This window comes from Pocillopora damicornis, chromosome 3 (genome assembly GCF_964200805.1).
Source record: "Pocillopora damicornis chromosome 3, jaPocDami1.2, whole genome shotgun sequence".
Classification (NCBI taxonomy): Eukaryota; Metazoa; Cnidaria; class Anthozoa; order Scleractinia; family Pocilloporidae; genus Pocillopora; species Pocillopora damicornis.
In genome coordinates, this window is record NC_142672.1 from 19,054,910 (window position 1) to 19,076,156 (window position 21,247).

Below are 21,247 nucleotides of genomic sequence, written 5' to 3' on the forward strand. Positions count from 1 at the left end.
CACGCACCTCGTATTGACTGAACTGTAAAGCAATGAATACCTTTCAGTATTTTATTATGATTCGTCTAAATTAATAACTTAGACATCTTGGTGCTTATATCCAAGTACAAAAAATCCCTCGAAGGCTATTGTGTACCTCAGGTAACTATCAAGAAATGTTGCACTCGTTATTTGTACAACACAATCACAGAGAGCAATTGAGGCTTTCTGCGTCGTTGCAAAAATCGTTACGAACTTCGCAATCGTGATTCACTGGTATGGATTTTTTTCTCCTTTTCCTATTGCTGCTGCTTGTATACAATAATAAGATATTGAGGTCAAACCAGTACATTTTCCCCTAGTTTTCTCTGTGCTTTACATCGCTCGAGAGCTGGGTCGAGACAAACAGAAAACCACGTTGGCGAAAACGTGTTATATTTTGTTTCGGCCTGACATAATGTTTTTGATACTCAGGTCATTATTTTGAGTATCCTCTGTGTTCCAAGACGTTAACTTCAACTTCACAAACGTGAAAAGTGACTACACGTCATACCCGTTACCAGAACGGGTAATTTATGTTTAAAAAACGTGAGGTTTAGTGATATCCAACGCGTCCAGCCGGGTGGGAGTTGGAGAGGGCTTCCTAGAGAGAAGTAGGGCTTATAAAAAGAATCGAAGGGCTGCGTTTGATGCGGAAGGAAAAGTGGCGGCTAATTTAAACGCCTAGAGCGATAAGTAGACGAAATCAAAGTTGGTTTTTCTACATTACTTTAGACCCAGGGTCATCATAATAGCAGTGACCAAAGGACACAAAGGACAGTCTTGTCTGAGTCTCTAATCAACTACCACTTATTTTAAATGTGGCCTTAGTACTGCTTTCAAATTATAGGTACGTAGTGAATGTATTAAGTGAGTGACTGACACTAGTTATCCCTTAAGCCGTGCCAGCGGCCTGTCGTTCTCTCTGTTCTCGGATGCGAACGTACGTCGCTTCGTTCAAAGTATCGCGGGCGCGCCCTGTTTTAGGGTGTGAAGGTCCCAGCACCTGAACATGAAGCGTTAAAATAAATGTCAGCAAAAGCTGTAACTTAATCTACCTTGAAAAGCACATCACAAATGAGAACTTCATATATTCTAAGAAAAAGATACAATTTTGGAGTAAAGCGGCCACTTTCACCTTACTTGACAGAGACAAGATTTTGCGATCAACAAAAGATTTAAGTCAATACTAACAAAAGGTACTTTTTGACTAGAAAGAAAATTAAGAAGAGGCAATCATAACCCAAGAACGAACCAGGACGGCTAAGGATGAGAAGGATTTAAAAAACGGCAAGTAAAATCCCTTTACACCTAAACACTGATCAGTATACATATTCTTCATACTGTTCTAAATACATTTCCTAACGTGCTGACATGGAGAATTTGATTGACGATCAAGGGCCTCTCTAGTTTGTGATCATTCCTATATTCACTTTTCCTTGGTGTTTGATTTGGGGGTGATATTGTAAGGAGAAATTAGATGCTGGTCGCTCTAGGGGGTCAAAGGTTAATCATACAGGATTTCTGGGCCGCGTAGAAGCTTCTTGGACAATGTGAAGTGTAAGTCAGGGAAATTTTAAATAAACTTTTCCGTCGAACAAGCTGGACCATCATCACCGTTTTGTGTAGGTTTAGGCCGCAATATTACCCCGCCCTAGAGTAGCCTGTTCCAGGGGTTCAGTTAGTTTAATCAGTAAAACGTAGCGCGGCAGAAAACGGCGTGATACTGGAGACGAAGTGAAAAAAAGAGGGAGGTTTGGGTCGGGTCGCATAATGTGCGACTCGACCCAAGCCTCCCTCATTTTCGCACTGCCGCTACTATCGCACCGTTTACTGTGACGCTCTGCTTTATTAACTGAACATTTAAAACAAGCTAGCGCTACGGTCCCTTTCATTTCTGACCGAATCAAATGTCATTTCAACAATTCTCTCACCTCTTGACACGTTTCATGCCACTTAACGAAGTAATCATAGGCCTTCTGAAAATCTCTGTTGTCTTCGTATAGGATGCCAATGTTTAGATAAAGCCTCAGTGTCAACATATGCTTCTCACCGTAAGTTTTGAGACATAACTCAAAGGATCTGTTAAGCATCTGCACAAAACAAATGTTAAAATAAACGAAGGGCTTGAATGTAAACTTGAGAGGGGAAAGGAAACACCGACCGTTTGGCATTCAATATTTTCAAGTTTCATTAGCGATAATCTGTGTTTCAAGGGAACAAATTTTTGCGGTTCGAGATGACTGATTATTGGGATTCTCCATTCATGAACGTGAACAACACATTAAAAGGAAAGGAAGGCAATCTTCCCAAATTTTCTCGCTGTCCGCGGTTCGAGATGTCCGAAATTTCTTTGGGAGCACTCAGCGAGAAGTCCGGGCCACGCCAGAAATAAGAAACAAACTTACTGACTCTCGACGCTCTCTCTTGACTCGCGCGCGACTGACTACGCAAGGAAAGAAGGGTTACCCGTCGTCTAAACACCAATTTGTAACCCACTCTATTACTAACATACGAAGTTCAACTAACAGTTATGAAGAAAGTACACGAAAAGTGTATTTCTATGAAATTTTGAAGACTGAGAAACTACTTCTTATACGTCCAGGAGAGGACAAAACAAAAAAGAAAACAAAGATAAAATCAAAGGAAGGGCTGATGAGATTGAAACTTCAAATACCTCTTCTTTTTCCTTGAAATATTTTCGATGACGTGGATTAATGAATGACTTGGTCATGATCGCCTCTGCCATGTGTCCCATGTCTCCATGCTACAAAGGAAAAGAGACAGAACAGGTTTACAAAGCAAGAAAACTACCAAAGTGAATTGAAGCAGGTATTGTCGTCACAATCCCAAGATGCCATTCTCTGCATGATCTAATGAGGAAGTTATCTCTAACACAGAGAGTGCTTATGTCACATCTCTCAAAATTATAAGGAGAGAATTACAAAGTGGAAAAAAAAAAAGATATCTTACCCTCATGAAGATGTCGATGGCCTCATCTATATATTTGAAACAATCTCTTCGAGTTTGTTCAGAGTTTTGTGGCTCCAAGTCGGCCACGATACTCAGATGATGAGCAATGAGTATGTCAATCATGGCTGTCTTGTGCTGTGTGAACAACAAGTGAATGATTATGAGCTGACAATAAACAAAAGACAATAAACAACACCGTGTAGAATTCCCCGAGAGGGAGGAGGTGGGTACTCGAGGTAATTTTTCGGCTTTAACACCCTGACCCTGCTTGATGCAAAGTTGTTTACGAATCTCTTTAACTTGTTTGAGACGAAACATTTTGATAGAAAATGACACATCGATCTGATCTAGCCCTGACTAGCAAGAATAAATCTTGAAACGTTGTACCCTTCTTAGGAATAAAGACACGAAAACCATAAGCCGAATGATGGCATGCCCCGTTCAGGCCAAGTAAAAAGGGAGGGGAGGGGGGGAATGGATACGAAAACTTGAGAGCAGTATATAATGGCAGAGGCAAAAATTGGACGCGTTTGTGTTGAAGGTTTGTCATGCAAGATAGAATAGCAAGCTTTCGAACAACGTTAAAGCGAACAGTAATAACGTGACAAGATTTGCATTTGTTGTGAATGAGAGATTTTTTATACTTATCGGAAACATTTGCAGATTAGAAAAGAAAAATGTTTGGTTGCATACCTCGTGTTCCTCACCACTAAGCTTTTTGCGATAACTCAGGGACTTTTTACAGAATTCAACGATTTCCTTGTCCTGTTCCAGTTGATCCATTGTCACGAAGTTGAAGTTCTTTACAACCTGAAAATAAAAGCCGCAATGTTCACGCCAAGTAATGCAACATCATTGTTCCGCAATCAAAGAAATCTCTGAACTCAACACATGTTACAACGTCATGCAATCGTGACAAATGTCACGCAATCATCAGTTCACAAATACTACGAGTTACGCGTACCTCACTCTTGGTCTTGGACATAAGTTGATAGATGTCAGCCAGTTTGTCGGTTCGCGCGCCAAGACTTTCCTCTTCTAGTTTAAGCAAATCATTCAGCAGCAAGTGTGCGTCTTCATATTGCCCTGCTTGGATCCTGTATTGAAAAAAAAAAGAAACAATCGTTGCTCTTCATGTTGGACATGCATGTCCGTTTGTATCGCTGAAAGGGACTGGAAAGGAGCGACTAACGATATGCGACATCAGACAGATTCTAAAAAATATATTAGTGGCTTTCATTGACATGATCACAGGTTTATGACTTGTAAATTAGAATCACATAATGAAAAAGAATAAGCAAGGAGTGCTTGAGCCTGTTCCAGGTGATCAGAGCGATTGATAATTCCTATAAAAAATTCCTATGAGTTAGTCTGACGAAGGGCTAGCGCTCGAAACGTCAGCTCTTTTACCCTTTACGGTGGTTAATTTACGTTTTCAACTCAGTTATTAACACTAAATTACCTGCTATACTCTCCCACCGACGCAGCACCACAGTTTCTTTAGAAACTTACCCCTTTATTCTTAAGATGAACAGTTTGGTGTGAAGAACGACACTAGACGAGACGAGCAAACTTTTTTCTTGTCTTTCCCAAACCATAATTCAAGATTTCATTCACAACAGACTTTACGGTACTAACTTGTACTTCAGGGTGGAGGGGGGGGGAGCCTGGGTGGGGAGGGTGTGTGTACTAAGCTACATGGAGATTCAAGATCGAACAAACACTGTGTAAAGGCACACGCACTTCTGAGCAAATTGACGGAGTATTCCCCCTCCCCAGGGCCAGGCTTGCACAACCCTACAGACTGTAAAACCGTGAAAGAACTTATCCGTAACTTTTATAGGAATTCTCACACACCAGGGTTTTATTTATAACAAAAGCCATCTGGATAACAAATATTCATTAAGGTTCGTTTACTTACAAGAACATGACAACCATTTCACTTCTCTTGGCTATTTCTTCATTAGGGGCATTCGAGTCACGTAACACCGCTAACGATTCCTTATATAGAGCGGACGCTGTAGCATATCCACCAGCCTGTCACACAACGCATACATTTCATTAAATGTTTACTTGCTCACTGCACTCAGGATGACAGGTGGCGACCGAAATAGAAATTTTGTCAAAAGCGAAAAGATTCTTATACTGATTTGGAAACAAGGCATTGTTTCTCAACGCTATTCTAGTTAATTGACGTTTATGGAGAAAGCGTTTGGAAGGCAACAGCCGATATGTCACTCACGAGGCTGATATTAATTTTCCTGTGCAGTTCTATGTTGAGCACTTCTGCATGATTTCAGTCAGCGTTTTAAAGCAGAATATACACCCTGGGTTTATATACAAGTACATTAAATAAATATTTTTATCAGTTACCTTTTGCCACGATCTGAGAAGGTCTATACTGAAGTCATCGTTAAAAAGCCGTCCAAATACCTCCCATTCTAATAAGCACCTTGTTAATCTGTTGTTGTCCAATAGCTGCTCAAGGTGATAAGGTAGTTCCTAACCAGGATATCAAAAAGATAGTTACAGACCACACCTGAGGATGTACAATCAGCAACCTTAATCCTTCAACTCCTTAGAGTGACTAGCATCTAAGTTCTCCTTATAGTATTATTGCTCAATCAAACATAAGAGAATAAAGGAAATGATCACCTTTAAAGGAATACCTTGATTGCTAAAACAAATTCTCTTAGTCAGTACCATAAAAATGTATAGGGAACAGTAAGGGGAAGATGCAACCTGAAGTTACGGTGTGGAGGGGTGGGGTCGAATAAGAGTTATAAACGAATATCGAAGAAAAAGCCATCTTGATAAAAAATTTGAATTAACCATTCAGAAGCAAAACTTCGAAAGCCAGAGTTTTATTTATTACTTTTCTCTAAGAACTCAGAGTGGTCCGAGGAAGATATACTTGACATGAATTTCTTCTGAGCTAATCGGCGCATGGGCACTCTGTAATCAGCTTCATATTCAATCTCATATCCTTTCAATTCTTAATTTTGGTGAGACGAAAAAGTATCACCAAAAGGAAGCGGGATAATACGACAGGGTGATTAAAAAAAACTGTGACCAAGTTACCAATGAAATTAGGCGAATAACTAATCAGCATTCAGAACAGGGCTCTTTCTACAGAAGTTTACCTCTGATTTGCGATCAAAATCTTCACTTCCTTCGAAGAACTCCGCGTGTTTACCATGCCAGAAAGTATACTGATGTTTTGTATATCCCTCTGATCCTGAGAAATACCTTTGCATGGAGAGAATTTGACACAGTCATACTTGATGAAAAAAAATTAAATTGAAATCAGAGTCACGCTCAAGGGCTGTTATTTATTGTACAATCAATTCAAACCATGCACAATTATTTGAATTTTTTCCTTCTTCAGTGTTTGGTGGAAATACTGGTAAACTAAGGTGACCATCACCTTCTCCAAGCGGTAATCATCGAAAAACACTATCTTTGAAAAAGGTAGTGTTTCAAGCAAGTACAATACATGTGAGCGGATGTTTGATGTAAAACATGAAGATTGTCAAAGCTCTGTTTTAATTGGGTCTTAGACGAGGAAACTTCCTCCGGGAGTCTTCCTATCTACATCTACTCGGTAAAGGGTTGACTCCAAATGTTTAGTAAGGGACACAGAGGCTCTTATTACTGGGGTGAGGGGGAAACCTACTGTCGCGTAACAGAAGGACAACAACTCCTCCCTTATTGGAACAAACACATACAGAGTTACGAGCGATTAGAGGAGGAGAGGAAAAATGTCGTTGGAAAATACCCTATACTCACTTTCTCCTTACAGCTTTACTGATAGATCTGTGATAGAAATCCAATCTTCCCTCGCCCAAGTCTCCACACGGTCGAAGCAGCGGTTTCAAGGCTCGGTACACCAACGCCCATTTGACAGCCGGCAGAAATTTCTTTTCGTTCTTTTGTTTCCGGCCAGTAGCTTTTTTCGCTTCATCTTCCTTTTCTTCTTTGTCCTCGTCTTTCTGTATGTATGTCTCGTCCACCTGCTTGGCCAGTTTGTCTGCTACTGTTAGATTATGATCTGGAGCTAAAAGTTGAAAACAAACAAACGAATCAAAAAACAGTAATTAACATAAATAAATAATTGGGATGTAAGTTTCTAGAGAAACTGTGGTGCTGCGTCGCTGCGGGGTTTTACAAGACACTTTGGTTTTATCAACCGAGTTCAAAATGTAAATTGCCACCGCAAAGAATTTCGAAAGCTGACGTTTCGAACGTGAGCCCCTCGTCAGGCATCACCCACATGAAACTTGTGATACAGGTATTAATAAAATGTGAATAACAACACTACTTGAAAATTTACCTCGTTTACAAACATATTCGTGCGCAATTATTGCAATACAGACATCTAAATAATTGCTTTACTCTTTCCGCAAATTTGTTCCATTGTAATTTTAACTCTCAGCAAGAATCAAAGGAACGTCAAAGGAAGTCATTTTCATAAAAGCGGGGCGCTTAACAATGATTTGATGATAAAACTAAATATTTTTTTCCCTATTTTTCTCACTTCTGTATTTATAAATAACTTCAATCAGTAAAATTATTTTGTGTTAAGAATGAATCATTGTCAGTTTTCTTTTTCGGTTAAGCGAGGTGAACAAACTCTTTAGTTCAACTAGGAGGGGAGGGGAATCTTGGGATCTGGGAATCCCCCCCTCCTTTGTAAGCTTCTTTTTGTCACATTAAGTAAAACGCGGTGTATGGAGGTCGACATGACAATCTCGTAAGTATCCTCTGTTTGACACAGAGTGGCAACCCTCCCCCTTTGGAAAAATCCTTAAAATACTTTGTTTCAATTCGATTCTTAGCATAACTTCTGTTTTACTGTGTTTGAGATATGTTGATGGATCATAATACCAAAATAGGACTAAGGATATAATGAAATTATTGACTTAAATCCCTCCGTCATCTACGTGAAGTAGTTCAATAATTGATCGAATCTTTGACCTGCAACTTGAATATTTGGTATGAGGAACCTGTGGGGAGACAAACAACTTCAGCTCACCTGAGTCAGTCGTTGTTGCTTCTGTTGTTGTGATCTGATCTGATTCACCCTCGACGTAGGGGGGTGGGGTAAGTGTGGATTCTTCCGCCAGCATCTGGAGCAGTTCTGTTTCCAGCAGACCGTGTCGTGACGTCTCCAATAGACATACTGTGGCTACTACAACCTGACCGCCGTTTTCTTCTTCAAACCGAGTCAGAACTTGTTCTTCCAAACTAAAAGTAATACAACAAACATATTTGACGTTTGCCAAGACAGGTTGGACTACTGCTATCCTTCATCGCTACAGCTGATGCCGTGGCAGTTACTCACCTAATCAGATCATCAGACAAACTTGCGATCTTTTCGTCCATTAGATTGAACACTCCGTACACCCTGAGCTCCTCACACGCCAGTGTTAACCATAAAGGATTTGATGAACCCTGCTTCTCCAACAACATGGACATCTGTCTGTCATCCAACCGTTTGTTGTACAGTCTTAGAATGTTCTCAACGATAAGCTAAAGAAATAAAAGAAAAAGTAATAAGCCTTAACCAGTTCCATAAACTCAAGTTAAGAAAAGCTAAAAGAGCTTTTCATAAGGATCAAGGATCGAGGATCGAGGATCGAGAATCGATGTTTCGCGACACCTGAATCTAGTTTTGAGAATCGAATATCAATAATCGAGTTTTTAAGTTCGACTCGAGTCTCTATCCTGGAGATTCTTGAGAATCAATGACCAAGTTTTAAGGGATTGTGAAAAATTTCAGCAGTTCTTTCATACCTTTCTAGACTGGTAATCAAGCTGACCACAAGTGATCTCTCTCGGTCCAGACTTATAGGATCTCAGGAGTCTGTGACATTCTGTGTCATTGATCATGGACAGCACCACCTTAACATTCGGTGAAAGGTTTTCCGGTAGCCACCTGGTTAAATACTGGATCTTATCATCGTCCATCTAAACAAAGAAAGACGTCACCTCTCCGTTAAACCCTTTTTGAAAGAAGCAAACCCTTTTCTTTGCCTTTGCTGCAGATCAACAAAGAACCCTTTAACTCTCATGAGTGACCGAGACATAATTTCTCCTTGCAATTTCAATACAAAATCAAGCAGACAGGTGATGAGAATAAAGGAAAATAACACTCATAGGATTATTAGTAGAGCTGATTAACATTCTCCCAACTGAAAAAGTATGTAAAAAGAATTGTATGGCAGACAGTGAGGGGAATTACTGATGAGATCTTTGGAACGTAAGTGTTAAAAAAGTAAAGCAAATCTTGAGTTAAACCAAGCTACGGTTAGTAAGTTTAAAACCCCGCGCTTCAGGCAGTTTTTTTGTTTTTACTTCGAGTTCTCATTGACTAAAAGAGATATTTTTCCTGCTACGATTGGCTGTTGTGATTGCTTTGGTTCAGGTTTTACGACAGTAAATTCAAAAGCACTTTTTTAATTTTGGGTTTCCTTTTTCATAAAAGCAAGTCTTTATGGTGGGAAAAAATAAGTACGAAGATAGTGAAGCAGCGCACCTGGTTAATAGCATCCACAAACACAACACAAGGCTTTGTGTTCTTATTTGACAAAAGACTGTTGGTCAGTTGAACTAAAGAGTCCAAGTCACTGACTACATCTCGCTATAAGATAAAAACACACAAAATTGGACGGGAGAATCTACGGACAGAGTACTGGTCTTTGTGATATGAAGATACTAGAATACCGCTTATCCCCATCCCCACACCCCCCCCTCCCCCCCCCCCCCCACTCCAACGTGGTAATCCCCAGCAGTTTATTTGTTTTAAAGGGCTTTTGATACAAAACTTCGAGAAAATATGTCAATTCCACCTACACTATTCTTAGAACGGTAAGCTTCTAAAGAAAATGTCAGTGGTCGGCTGAGGAGTGTAACAAGATAATTTGGTTTATCAACTGAGTTGATAACGTAAATTGGCCACCGTAGAGAGTTTCAAAGCTGACGTTTCCTTTAGTCAGAGCGAATGGAATTCCATTCTCAGTTGACAACACCAAATTATCCAATTGTTCTTAGATTATCTCTCGAGCGGAAGTCTGTTTTCCAAGACGTCCGCATGAGTGCTAATCTCGATTTGATGTTAAGAGTGAAGTGAGTAAAATAATGGCGGACGTCGCCGAGATTAGTTTTTTTTGATAAAAGCGATTGCAAAAAGAAAAGAAATGGTAATGCCAATTTTAATTTTTTTTTCAACCTAAGCAAAACTTCAGTGGAATTGAAAAATACCAGCCGCATTTTGTCGTAGTTTCCCTTTGTGACTCCCGTTCGAGACTGACCTAGCTAGGATTCCGACGAGCGCACTACAGAATCCCCTAACCAAAAAATACATCACTTATGTAAGAGATGTAATGCAAAGCACACGTTTGTCACCTTGGAAACATTAATCTCCCTTGACAACCTCTGCAAGAAGAAAGCCAGATCAGTGGAACCAGGTGTGGCTCCAACAAAATGAAAAAACACTTTGCACGGCGATCCCCTGAAAAATAAAATGAACAAATACTTCTATCTTCAAGACATTCGGGTCTAAAGTAATTGTCAAAGTAGTGGCAATCTATTCAAGTAAAAAAGATCGTTGAAGATAAGCTGAACTGGACCCTTTGAATCCCAAGAGTGATGAGCTTCTAATTTCTCCTTACAATATCACCCCTGAATTACACAATTAAGGTCAAGAGAATAAATGAAATGACCATCAACTAAAAAGGCGCTTGATTGCTCAACCAATTCTATGTATAGAGAATAGTATAATGAATATGCATACAGGTGTTAGAGCGTAAAAGGTTACAGATATTCCTAAAAAAGGTACTGTATATCGTCCGCTAGACAAAATATGATTTCTGTCTTTTCTTTATGATCATACGGGAACGACGAATTCACTAAAATTTGCCTTGCTCCAAGCAAGCAGTTTTGTAGCTCAGTCGCTCGTGGCGTCCTAGAAGTATCAGGGAGGCAGAGGTTCGAATCCCGTCGAAACCCGAATTTTTCAGTTCGCCTGAGAGGATGATCTTTATCTTCATATATCGTTCACTCGGCGAATTATGATTCAATTCATTGAATTTGTAAAAATGAATAAGGATAAGTAGCATCTGTACGTTAAGAGGTGTAAATTGAACCCTAAAATGTAAGCTATATCAACCTCAATGGCATGGATTTTAATCATTTCTTCCATAAGTTTAGTTTCATTTCTTACTTGGCCCCAGGCAGTTCTCCTCTTTCAGCCTTAGCTAAAGCATCACTGGCACTCTTGGCCATAATGGCTGACTTTCCTGAGCCTGCATTACCAATAAGCAGCAACGGTGCATTGGAAGTGTCGTTCACAATGTAGTTCGCTATCTAGAAAAACAAAACATTCGCACAGCGTAAGAGAAAGCCTTATCATAGCACTATTCAGGCACTCACTCAGTAAACAGGACGTACGAGATAAAACGTGGAAAGTTTTTAAGGATTCCCTCTCCATATTATACTTAAATTAATTCATAAAACTCCTTTGTACCTACCTCGTCAAGAATCTTGTCTCTTCCAAGAACCACTTGTCCTCGAGTGTCCAAAAATGACTACAACAAGAAATAGGGAGCAAAGGAGATTTATGATAGCAACACAATCCTTCAAATAACAGCCTGTCTTTAAGTGTTTAACTGATGCATAAAAAATTGTGAGGTTCTGAAAACACAGCCTACATATCCAGGAAGGGGATTTTTTCTTCAGTCTGCCAACCATCTGTTATTCTGAGTGTTTTATTGCAGCCCCAAGTTATTTATATGAGGGCGTACAGGAAAACCCAAGTCAAACCTCATGTGCTGTCTTTTGAGCTTCAAGCGGATCTTCTGGGGTTGGATCGAGAGGATACTGGTGTTCAATACGACTTTTGAAGAAATCAAAAACCTAAAGAAGAACAGGAGATCGACATTAACATCTGAATGCACGTTACAAGCACAACAGACAAAGTTAAAGAAACTCCAAAACCAAGAGTAATAAAATCAAACTCACTGTTTTGTAAAAGACTGATTCTGAGCCGTTTATTCCATTCAGCTTCACTTCCCTCTCATCCTGTAGCTGTGCACTCTTTTTTACGCTGCTAGCGTCACAATCAACTTTGTAGTGAACAATGTTCTCAGCCTTAAACACAACACACACAGCAACAATTTTGTTACACAGTCACAACAACTTTTTCGTAAATCGTTTCTACCAGCAGACATATGAGTCTCTTCATTCTCTGTCTCTTGATCGTTTTTTACAATCTCTTCATCGGCAAATAAGTGATCGCACCAATGTGGTAAACGAAAGTGTTACAGGAGTATCGTTCAGCTCACTAGAATTCATGTACTGCACGTGAAATGACCTCCCATTGATATTAGGGATTTTTTCGGTTGGAGGGGGGAACCCAATTTTTTTTACTGCCCACTATTTTACAGTTGAATTTTACACTTTATATTTGAAAAAATGGGCTTGGGGCCATAAAGGGTAATTTTTCATGATACTAGAAATGATCAAAACACTCTAGCCTCTCAAAATTGTTCAAATCACTTTTCAAGTTGCCCTCTACTCTTGGAGAAAGATTCAAGTTACATGTATTTCTCCCCTTGTTTAAGAGCAAACTTACAGGGAAATGTTCCTTTAGCATTTCTTTAAGTTTCTTCATTTTTTCCGTGCACAGGGCATTGCCATCTACAAAGGCATCTTTGATTTCATTAGGTAGGGTTTCTGTGAACTCATCATCTCTGATCAGGAATAGAGCTGAAATGGAATCAGGGTTGATAATCAGTCATGATTCACCAGATAAACAAAGTGGCTCATTGATTTTTTTTGTGTGGACTTGGGGTCTAGAGGGAAAATAACTTTGCAATGGACAGGTATCCCTGAGAGTGGGAGCAGTAATATCTACTCCCCTCATCCTATGGAAACCAGGATATGCATATGAGCCACTTAGCTCCAGTACAGAATTTACTGTTTTATCATGATTCAAGAGCACATGTTAGTTGTGAGTAACTAATGTGAAACAGCTGTATGGTTGGATGCCAATAAACAAACAATAGGCCACAGGTCAAATATAAGGGTGAGTACAAAGACTATTAAGGGGGGGGGGGGGTCAGTGGAAGGTGAAGGGCAAAAAGGTGTGGGGTGGAGACAGACTTTGGTGTACTTCTTGCCCTTCACACCAAAGAAAAAGAAGACACCAATTACACAGGTAAAGTGATTGCAAGGTTACTTGTTCATCACCAGGCTTCTCTCTACCCACCATCTTATCACCTCTCATCCCCATTTAGGAGAAGAAAAAGAAATGGAAACAGAGTTGTCACAAAGATTTTGAGTACAGGGACTTTGCTTTTTCAGAGATGCACTATGAAATGCACCAGTTGCCAGCTTATTTTAACAACCCTGGGAAAGTAGAAATAAATGGTACTCTCATTTTTGTGCTCTTATTGGAAGAAAAGACATGGTTCTTAAAGAGAAACTAGATTTTACTCATGTCAGTGACCAATAAATGAGATCATGGTACCTTGAATAAGAATTTGCACCCACAAGCCTCATTTCACCAATTGCCATACATTCATTGTATGAATATGTTTTAGAACAGTGCAAAGAAATTACACTATCACTTTTAGAAATGAAAAGGTTATTGGAATCCCCAAAATAAATTGTACAAGTAGTTTTTCAACTAACTACTCACCATTAGGGTTGCACTTGCGAAACGCGCCATGTACAATTTCCATTTCTGTAAGAGACAAGCCATAAACCCAGCCATACTGCACAGCTAAATTATATGTTAGGTCACCAAATGTTGGTATCCAGCCTGCACGAGCACTATTAATAAAAAAAAACTATTAATATAAATATCTTGTAATTGTTTAATCCTTGTCAGGGTAAATTAGGGTGAACATGTCACAATCTAGACTGGTAGAAGATATTTTCTTCGTACAATGTGACACTCCACCAAAGAACTTTTTAGGGAACTTGGAAAGAAGTCTTTAAAAGGGAGGGGTTGGTTTGACTGGAATACAATCCTTCTCACATGGAGAATAGGATACTCCTTCTCTATTTTAAACTTCATGCCACAATGGCTTGTATCCGTCAGTAAAAGGTCTTGTAAGCATAATCTTTGTATCATAGGGATTCAGGTAGATATATTCCTTAGGAAATCCATTTTAACAACATGAACTGTTGATTAGATTGACATGCACTTCATTAAGAAAAAGGATACATTACCAGATAGCTGTAATAAATTATAATACTTTTAGGTAAATCATGCATGAATTAACCAAGTAAGTCACAGGGTTAGTTAATAATAAGCATCAGTATAATAATTGTATGTAAGTTTGAAAATCCATAATTCTTAAAATTTTTATCTTGCATTCCTATAAGGTATTTCATTTTAAAGTGATATGTGATATGTTAGAATACCTTTGTAAAAAGAAAATTAGAAAATTAAAAATTACATTAAAAAACTCTCTTTACTGTCTGCCAAACAATTCTTATAATGTCAATTCAGAGAACTTAGTATTGGATAAAATCAATTAAATCGTAATTGATATTTTTATTTACCCTCATCACTTGTCTGTTTGATATTGTATTGATGTTGTAAGGGGAAATTTAGTCTTATTCACTTATGGTAGTTGAAGGGTTAAATATAATTGGTTTGCGAAATAACAAGTAATCGGCTCCACCATGCACAAGACATTCTTTGGTGTTATAGCTAACAACTTGCCCATGAGCAGCAATAATAAGGCAAGCTTACCAGTTGAGATTAAGAAAATATGGCACAATGTTATCTTCATAGCAACGATCAAGCTCGCCAAGACAGATCTTGATAGTCTGTTCAGTTGAGCTATCTTTAGGAACTCCCTAAATTGGAAACAGAACAACCTTTAATCCATTTCTATTCAACACCAGTCATGTGCAGGGAGTGATCTAATTGCTGCAGCAAGAGGTCCTTTTATATGCTCACTAATTAACTGCCCTTTTTTCTGACAAGATGTAAATAGATGTCAGATAGTAAGCTGCCATCATCAAAATTTTAGAAGAACTTAGGTGGAGTTAATATGCCAGGCTTCCAAACAAAGGGGCTGATGGTAACATTGATAGTGGTGATAATTTTAGACTTATCCTGTATGGTTAGTTAGGCATGGCAAAGCTGAATTTTCTTTTTTGCAAAAGAGGACTGCTTTTTGATGCTCTTTCAAAAATGTACCAAACTAATGTTAGGTCTGTCTGATATACTTGTTATCACAGTCATTGCATGGAATAGAATAAATAGCATCAGTTTGTTGTTCTTTCATGACAGGATCCTAAGGTTTGGCAAAAAAAATGCCTTCAAGTCTGAAAAGGTTTTTGAGCAACTCTAGTAATTTCACTAACTTTTGTTTCAGAAGTTTTCATGGTGTTATTTTGTAGTATCTTGTAACAACATGTAGTTTGCATATTTTGCATTGAGCCCTTCGTTTGACAAAATTCTAAAGCTTTTGCCATCTTTGGGTTAATTTAAGTCTCCATTGTTCAGCTAGTCAAATAATTTTCATGGTAGATTAACACTCACCCATCTTAAGTCACACTCCACAAGGTGAAGTTTTCTTTGTTCACACCAAAGACGCAGGTCTGGGAAAACCTAGGGACAAATTTTTGAAACAGCATGATAAAAATTTCTCAAAACTATGTTATAAACCTGCTTCTAAGATACATCTCTCTGTGATCAACTTTTATACTGTAATGATGTGAGAAATAATATTTGTAAAAAATATTTTACAGTTCAGTCAAAATGAACTTCAGGTTGAAAAATAAATGATTTCAAACTTGCTTGTTTGTACTGTTCTTTGTTAAAAAATCATTACCAATTAATCTCTCAAACAAAGGAAATACAAATTAGACTAGTTTGAAATCATTTCAACATGAAATTCATTTGAAAAAGTACATGTAAAAAGGTGATATACATATTGATTTAGGTGTAACATTTCACCATTCAATTCTTTGATCTTATTTATACTGTTGCAAATGAGTACATTAAATTCTAAATAAGTGCAAACAATTTTGCATGTAAATCATGAAAATCATTTCTAAGCCATTAACCAACACTTTTTCAAGTTACAAACAAGAGCATCAAGATGAAGAGAAATAAGAGTTGCTACATGAATTACTCATTTCCTTAGTCAATTTGTACTTGTCAAAATGAAGTAAGCTTTTCCATGGTAAAAGCAGATGGCATTTCTTGTTCGCTGAGACTTGATGATAACATGTTGTCAAAGCAATTGACAAAAGTACCTAACCATTCCCTACAGTTTAACATGCAAATATACTCATATTTTATCAATATGCAAAACTTAGAACATGGTATTAAGATGCCAATATCTTGTAAATTTTAAATTTGGGCAATAAATTAATTTGTAGGTCAGATTACATCAAGGAAGCTTGATAGAAATTCGCCATTTTGTTTTGATTACTAATTAAATAACACAACACAATCTTGGTAAAAGAAAATTTGTCCTCTCACTGTGGTCTCAAAGAGTCTAGAGTCTAGAGTCTAGAGTTGTTTTTCTCCTCATAAGACGATCTGAGTAAGAATGTCCTTTCGTTGTGGTCTTTAAGAGTCCAGACTCTAAAGTCGTTATTCTCCTCTCATACGACGATCTAATCTTTATGAGTAAGAAAATGGTTCTGATCAAACTGTTCTTGTCAGCAGTCATTACATATTTAACTTTTCTCTGTTACAGGTATTTAGAACGGGACAGAACTTTGAGTTATCGTTTAAGGTTATACATGAAAATAAAGCAGAAATTTTATACAGAAAACGCTCTCAAGTAGGGTTTTTACATCTTACAAGAGGAATGAAGCACACGAAAATCAAACGCTGTAAGCAATCAGCTTAAAACCTCTTTCTTTCGTCTACTGCGAGACTTCTTCGTAAGCACTGTTTTTGGTTCAGCAGATAGATTATCTTCTATCGATTGTATTCTGTCGTGTATAATACAACCCACCTCTTTCACAAGAGCTTCCCTCTCGGCGTGAAAATCACGGAAAGTTGAAGATACAAAGAGTCTTATCGTTTTCCAACCTCGTCGATTCTTTACAGAGTCCAGCCTCCATTCCCTGTTTCTGTCACATGTCTTCTTCACAATCGCCCACATATTTTCAGGATCGCTTGGACGTAAAGCTGCGACTTCTTCGTAGGAGAGTGGGTGAAATTCACTACTGTCGATATACTCGTGCTGGTTTTCAGTTTCGTTCTGTTCGATGCGCGGATTCTCCGGTTTGCGACTATCCTGTTGGATGCTTCGATGCTGCCCCGGTTTATCGTCGTGAGTTTTGGAGGGCAAAGGTGCTCGTGTTTGATGTGCAGCGCTTACAACTGGAGGCTTCGAGGTTCCGCAACCCATAGAACTATTAATACAAACAAGGTCAGGATTAGGTATCCGCGAGGTATTGAATTAACACCAAAACCTAAAGGTTCCGAGGCAGTATCCAAAATCAGCCATCGTCGACCACGCAACACTGTCCTAACTACTTATCATACATTTTCATAAAATTGCGTTATTGTTTTCAAGACCAAGTTTTGTTTAGCATTTTAATATCACGTTGCTTGTAGCAACGGCGTTGTTTACTACTTTCACGCACATGAATGGAGAAAACACAAAGGGCTAATTTCCTTACAAAATTTTCGGTCGGCGGCCATGGTGAGCCCAACAGTGTGTCTTCCAGACCCAGTCTCTTTTTTGCTAATGAAGAACGTTCTCCCCTCAAAAAGCCCTCAATACCGTAGTTACCGAAAATCGCTTACTGATCAAACATGCAACCGTGCAAAACGCCCTAAAAGCTTTAAATATCTGTACTCAATCAGTCGCAACTTAAAAAGAGCACTTTGTGTTTTCCATACACGATTAGGCATTGATTTTCAATTCATAATAAAGCGGAGGTGTTTTACATTAACACATTGAGGACATTAACGAGACTACCTAGCGCATTTCCTGTGGTATTTTCTTTCGAAAGTCACGGAAATTTGCATTCCTTATAATTTCCCAAGATTTAGACACCAACAACACCAAAAAAGGATTAAAGAAATACGCCGATACTAACCGGTTGTGAGTTTTTCTCCAATATCACCGTACCGACGAATTTGATAGTCATGCGTACGTGCTCTCATAAATTTTATGAAGTGATATTTTGTATAAAGGTTATGACGACTTCCTAATCTCAGTTCTTTGTTTATAGCTCAATTACCAGGCAGTCTGGACCCAAAATTTATAATTATCCGTAGCTAGCCTTCTCAATGTCATATGATAACATAAAAAGTACACCACTACAATTGTACTTTGGTTGGTAACTCGTTATGCAGAAATACCTTTTTTTATTTTTTTAGTAATCACCCATAACAGATCCCTCTCGCGCTTATCCGCTCCTCAGCTAGTAAAATTCCCTCCGTTTCAAACCTCAAGTATCAACGAAGCTTGTGTTTGGTTTTGTCACGCAACCCTAAAAGTGTTTTGCGTGAGGCGGCATTCTGAAGAGTTATTATTTATCACATGGAGGGGTCGGGAAAGATTTTCCAGGATCACATGGTTTTCAAGGGCAACGGGGTAGGGATAAGTCGTCACCAACAGAGTATAAAGGGAAGACTATGGAAAATCGACTGCAAATTATCGGTCATAAGGATATTTCAGAGCATTATGGGAGAATCAGGTAAATTTATTCGTGACACATCAAAAATCCTCGGACGCCCCCCTCCCCCCCCCTCCCACACACACACACACACACACGCACACACACACACACACACGCACACACACACACACACACGCACACACACAGGCGATAAAGAATGACTGTGGGTATTTTTAAAGAACTAGGCATTCTTTAAGACTTCGAACACAAAAAAGAAACCGAGGAGATTTACTTACTCTTCATTTTCTTGAATGATAAGGACATTTTTCCTTCGACAACAGAATATCGACAAAACAGACACACTTGAGCTCTCCATCACACTGAAAACGGGCGTTCAGTTAAGCTCTCTGTAAAGTAGTTACACGATGATATTAGAAATATAATCTTTAGCTGCATTGTTGCAGTGAAAATGTGGAAGTGTAAAATAGAAATTACAAAAACACATTGAACCGAGTGCATCGCCACAACGCGAGGTAAGGATCGATATTACTCTAAGAACATAATATGGAGAAAGACTGGGGCATACAGCAAAATTAACTATTGAGACCGATGCCCATAATGATTTTTTAACGAAATTTGAAAGAAACCCCTGATTAATCACTTCATACCTTATCACAGGAATAGTGTTGCTTTTGTGTCCAAGTTAACTTTTAAGATTTTTAACTTTAGATCCTGGACCTTTTTTGAAATTAAACATTTTATTTTTTGTTAAACCTTTATATCCTCTTAAATAAAACTTTCGAACTCTTGGAATCCTCTTCGTATAATACTTGTTGTCATCAAAATATTCCCATCACAATATACATCATCTTTGTCATGATAACTATTTGAGAAACATTTTACACACCGTAGACAAGCAAACAAAAAAGGGAAAACTACCACAGGCGTATGCTTCGAATGGAAAAGACAAACTCAGGAGAGCACAGGAGGGACAACCATCCAGGAAAATTTTTAATTGTGATGGATAAATGTCTTAGATAGTTGGTCAGTTAATATTTCAGAGATCTGGCCCCAGCAGCAATCTGCGGGAGAAAAAGGGAGGACCCTGGGAACGAGGTTGCTACTAAACGTGATCGCGTTCTTCTTCTTCACCTGTAGGATTTGGCAATATGGTGCATGCTTTGTTTTCCACTCTGCTGGTGACGGTTATGAAATATTGACAGGTGATTCATCATACCTCTCTTGTGACAATATGGCTAAAATCGAGCGACTGAATCAAAAAATGGAACTTTCCCAGATAACTTGAAAGCCTGAAATGTTATTTGTTTGGAAATATTTTTTTCACTTGAATAGTTTCTTCGTCGTCAAAGTTCATCGAGTAATTTCAATGTTAATCGCTAAAATTGCTTTAGTTTAAAATACAGAGGTAAATGTTAAGTTTGAAATGAAGGTTGTCATAAATGATCGAACTTTTTCAAAGATTGTTCTCTAAAGCGCAAAAAAATAATTGTACAAAGCTTCTGCCGAAACCATGGGGCTCCTGGCTGGTGTTGTTCGAGGAGAAAATTCAAACGCGAAAGTCACGAGTTGACAACAGCCTAATATCTCCTTTAAGGTCACCTCAGAAGGAACAACTCTACAACCTAGCAGAACGGAAGTTATGCCATACCTGATGACTGCAGCATTTTCATGAAAGATCGAAGAAAACATCTGTGGCGGTCGCTATCGGGGGAGAAGATTTTGAAAAAGACGTCATCAACACTGTAATTGATTTATTTTTTACAGCGGGGGACTTTCCCCGTCAAATTTCTTTTATTTTCTATAAGGTCAGTTACCTATGCAACATACCTCTTGGTGTGTTTAAGAACTAAATAGTTGTGGTGTTACCGCGTTTCAAAAGAGGGTTTCAGCGAAGAACAACGACACACACGTATTTATCATCAAGGCGTTTTTGGCTCATCTTGCGTCTCCGTGTAAAGTCCCATAACCCTTTATACCCTAACATCAGTACGCATATAATCTCCATACTATTCTCCATACATTTCCTATAGAGCTGACAAGGAGAATTTGCTTAACAATCAAGAACTTCTTATGTTGAGTTGGCGATAATATCCTTCATTCTCATAGCCTTAATGTGTGATTCGGGGATGATGTTGTAGGAAGAATGAAATTAGATACTAGTCACTCTTTGGGGTCGAAGGATTAATATAAGAGTATAATTTGGAAAGTGAAACTAAAATTTGAATCACACTCATCTTGAGATGGTTAAAAGCCAAACACACACGTTACCATAGCATCAAACGACCATGACTTTAACTGATTGCACCTCGAGTAGAAGAACGGATAAAGTGTGAGAAACGCGCAAAAATTACGCATGAACTGCTCAATATTTCAGTTGATACATTTCGAGCAGAGAATGGAATTCATCGCTTTTAATAAAATTTCATTAAATTATAAAACTAAAATCATTAAATTATAAAACTTTTCGACTGAGTATCAAAAGTAGCTCAAGCTTTCGTTGATTCAAGTCCGTTTCGCTTTAGGCTTTTCTCGAGGAGAACTGGCGCTACTTGTAGAGTCCAGTGGCTTCTTGCCCTCCCTCGCGCTTTTTCCGCCCTTAAGGTTGTTTTCAGATTAA

The 21,247-nt window shown here is 38.5% G+C and overlaps 1 protein-coding gene across 5 annotated transcripts; it reads right to left on the reverse strand.

Annotated features, from left to right (window-relative positions):
- Positions 1-37: 37 nt before the first annotated feature.
- Positions 38-20,355, reverse strand: LOC113665010 (TPR repeat-containing protein DDB_G0287407). 5 transcript variants are annotated; one of them, XM_089201337.1, is made up of 26 exons: positions 20,279-20,355; positions 18,906-19,016; positions 16,989-17,391; positions 15,557-15,625; positions 14,759-14,865; positions 13,694-13,827; positions 12,626-12,759; positions 12,013-12,141; positions 11,815-11,907; positions 11,523-11,579; positions 11,216-11,358; positions 10,399-10,504; positions 9,530-9,634; positions 8,788-8,961; positions 8,336-8,523; positions 8,027-8,238; positions 6,781-7,048; positions 6,135-6,240; positions 5,365-5,493; positions 4,913-5,028; positions 3,956-4,088; positions 3,685-3,801; positions 2,992-3,126; positions 2,696-2,785; positions 1,953-2,111; positions 38-1,024 (listed from the first exon to the last, which is right to left on the reverse strand). In XM_089201337.1, exons 2-26 carry the CDS (start codon positions 18,983-18,985, stop codon positions 914-916), a joined length of 3,498 nt encoding a protein of 1,165 aa, XP_089057463.1. In that variant the 5' UTR covers positions 18,986-19,016; positions 20,279-20,355; the 3' UTR covers positions 38-913. The 5 variants fall into 5 exon arrangements, with proteins under 5 accessions (XP_089057463.1, XP_089057464.1, XP_027036464.2 ...); XM_089201338.1 differs by lacking the exons at positions 18,906-19,016; positions 20,279-20,355 and adding an exon at positions 18,350-18,518; XM_027180663.2 differs by lacking the exons at positions 18,906-19,016; positions 20,279-20,355 and adding an exon at positions 18,085-18,472.
- Positions 20,356-21,247: the final 892 nt, after the last annotated feature.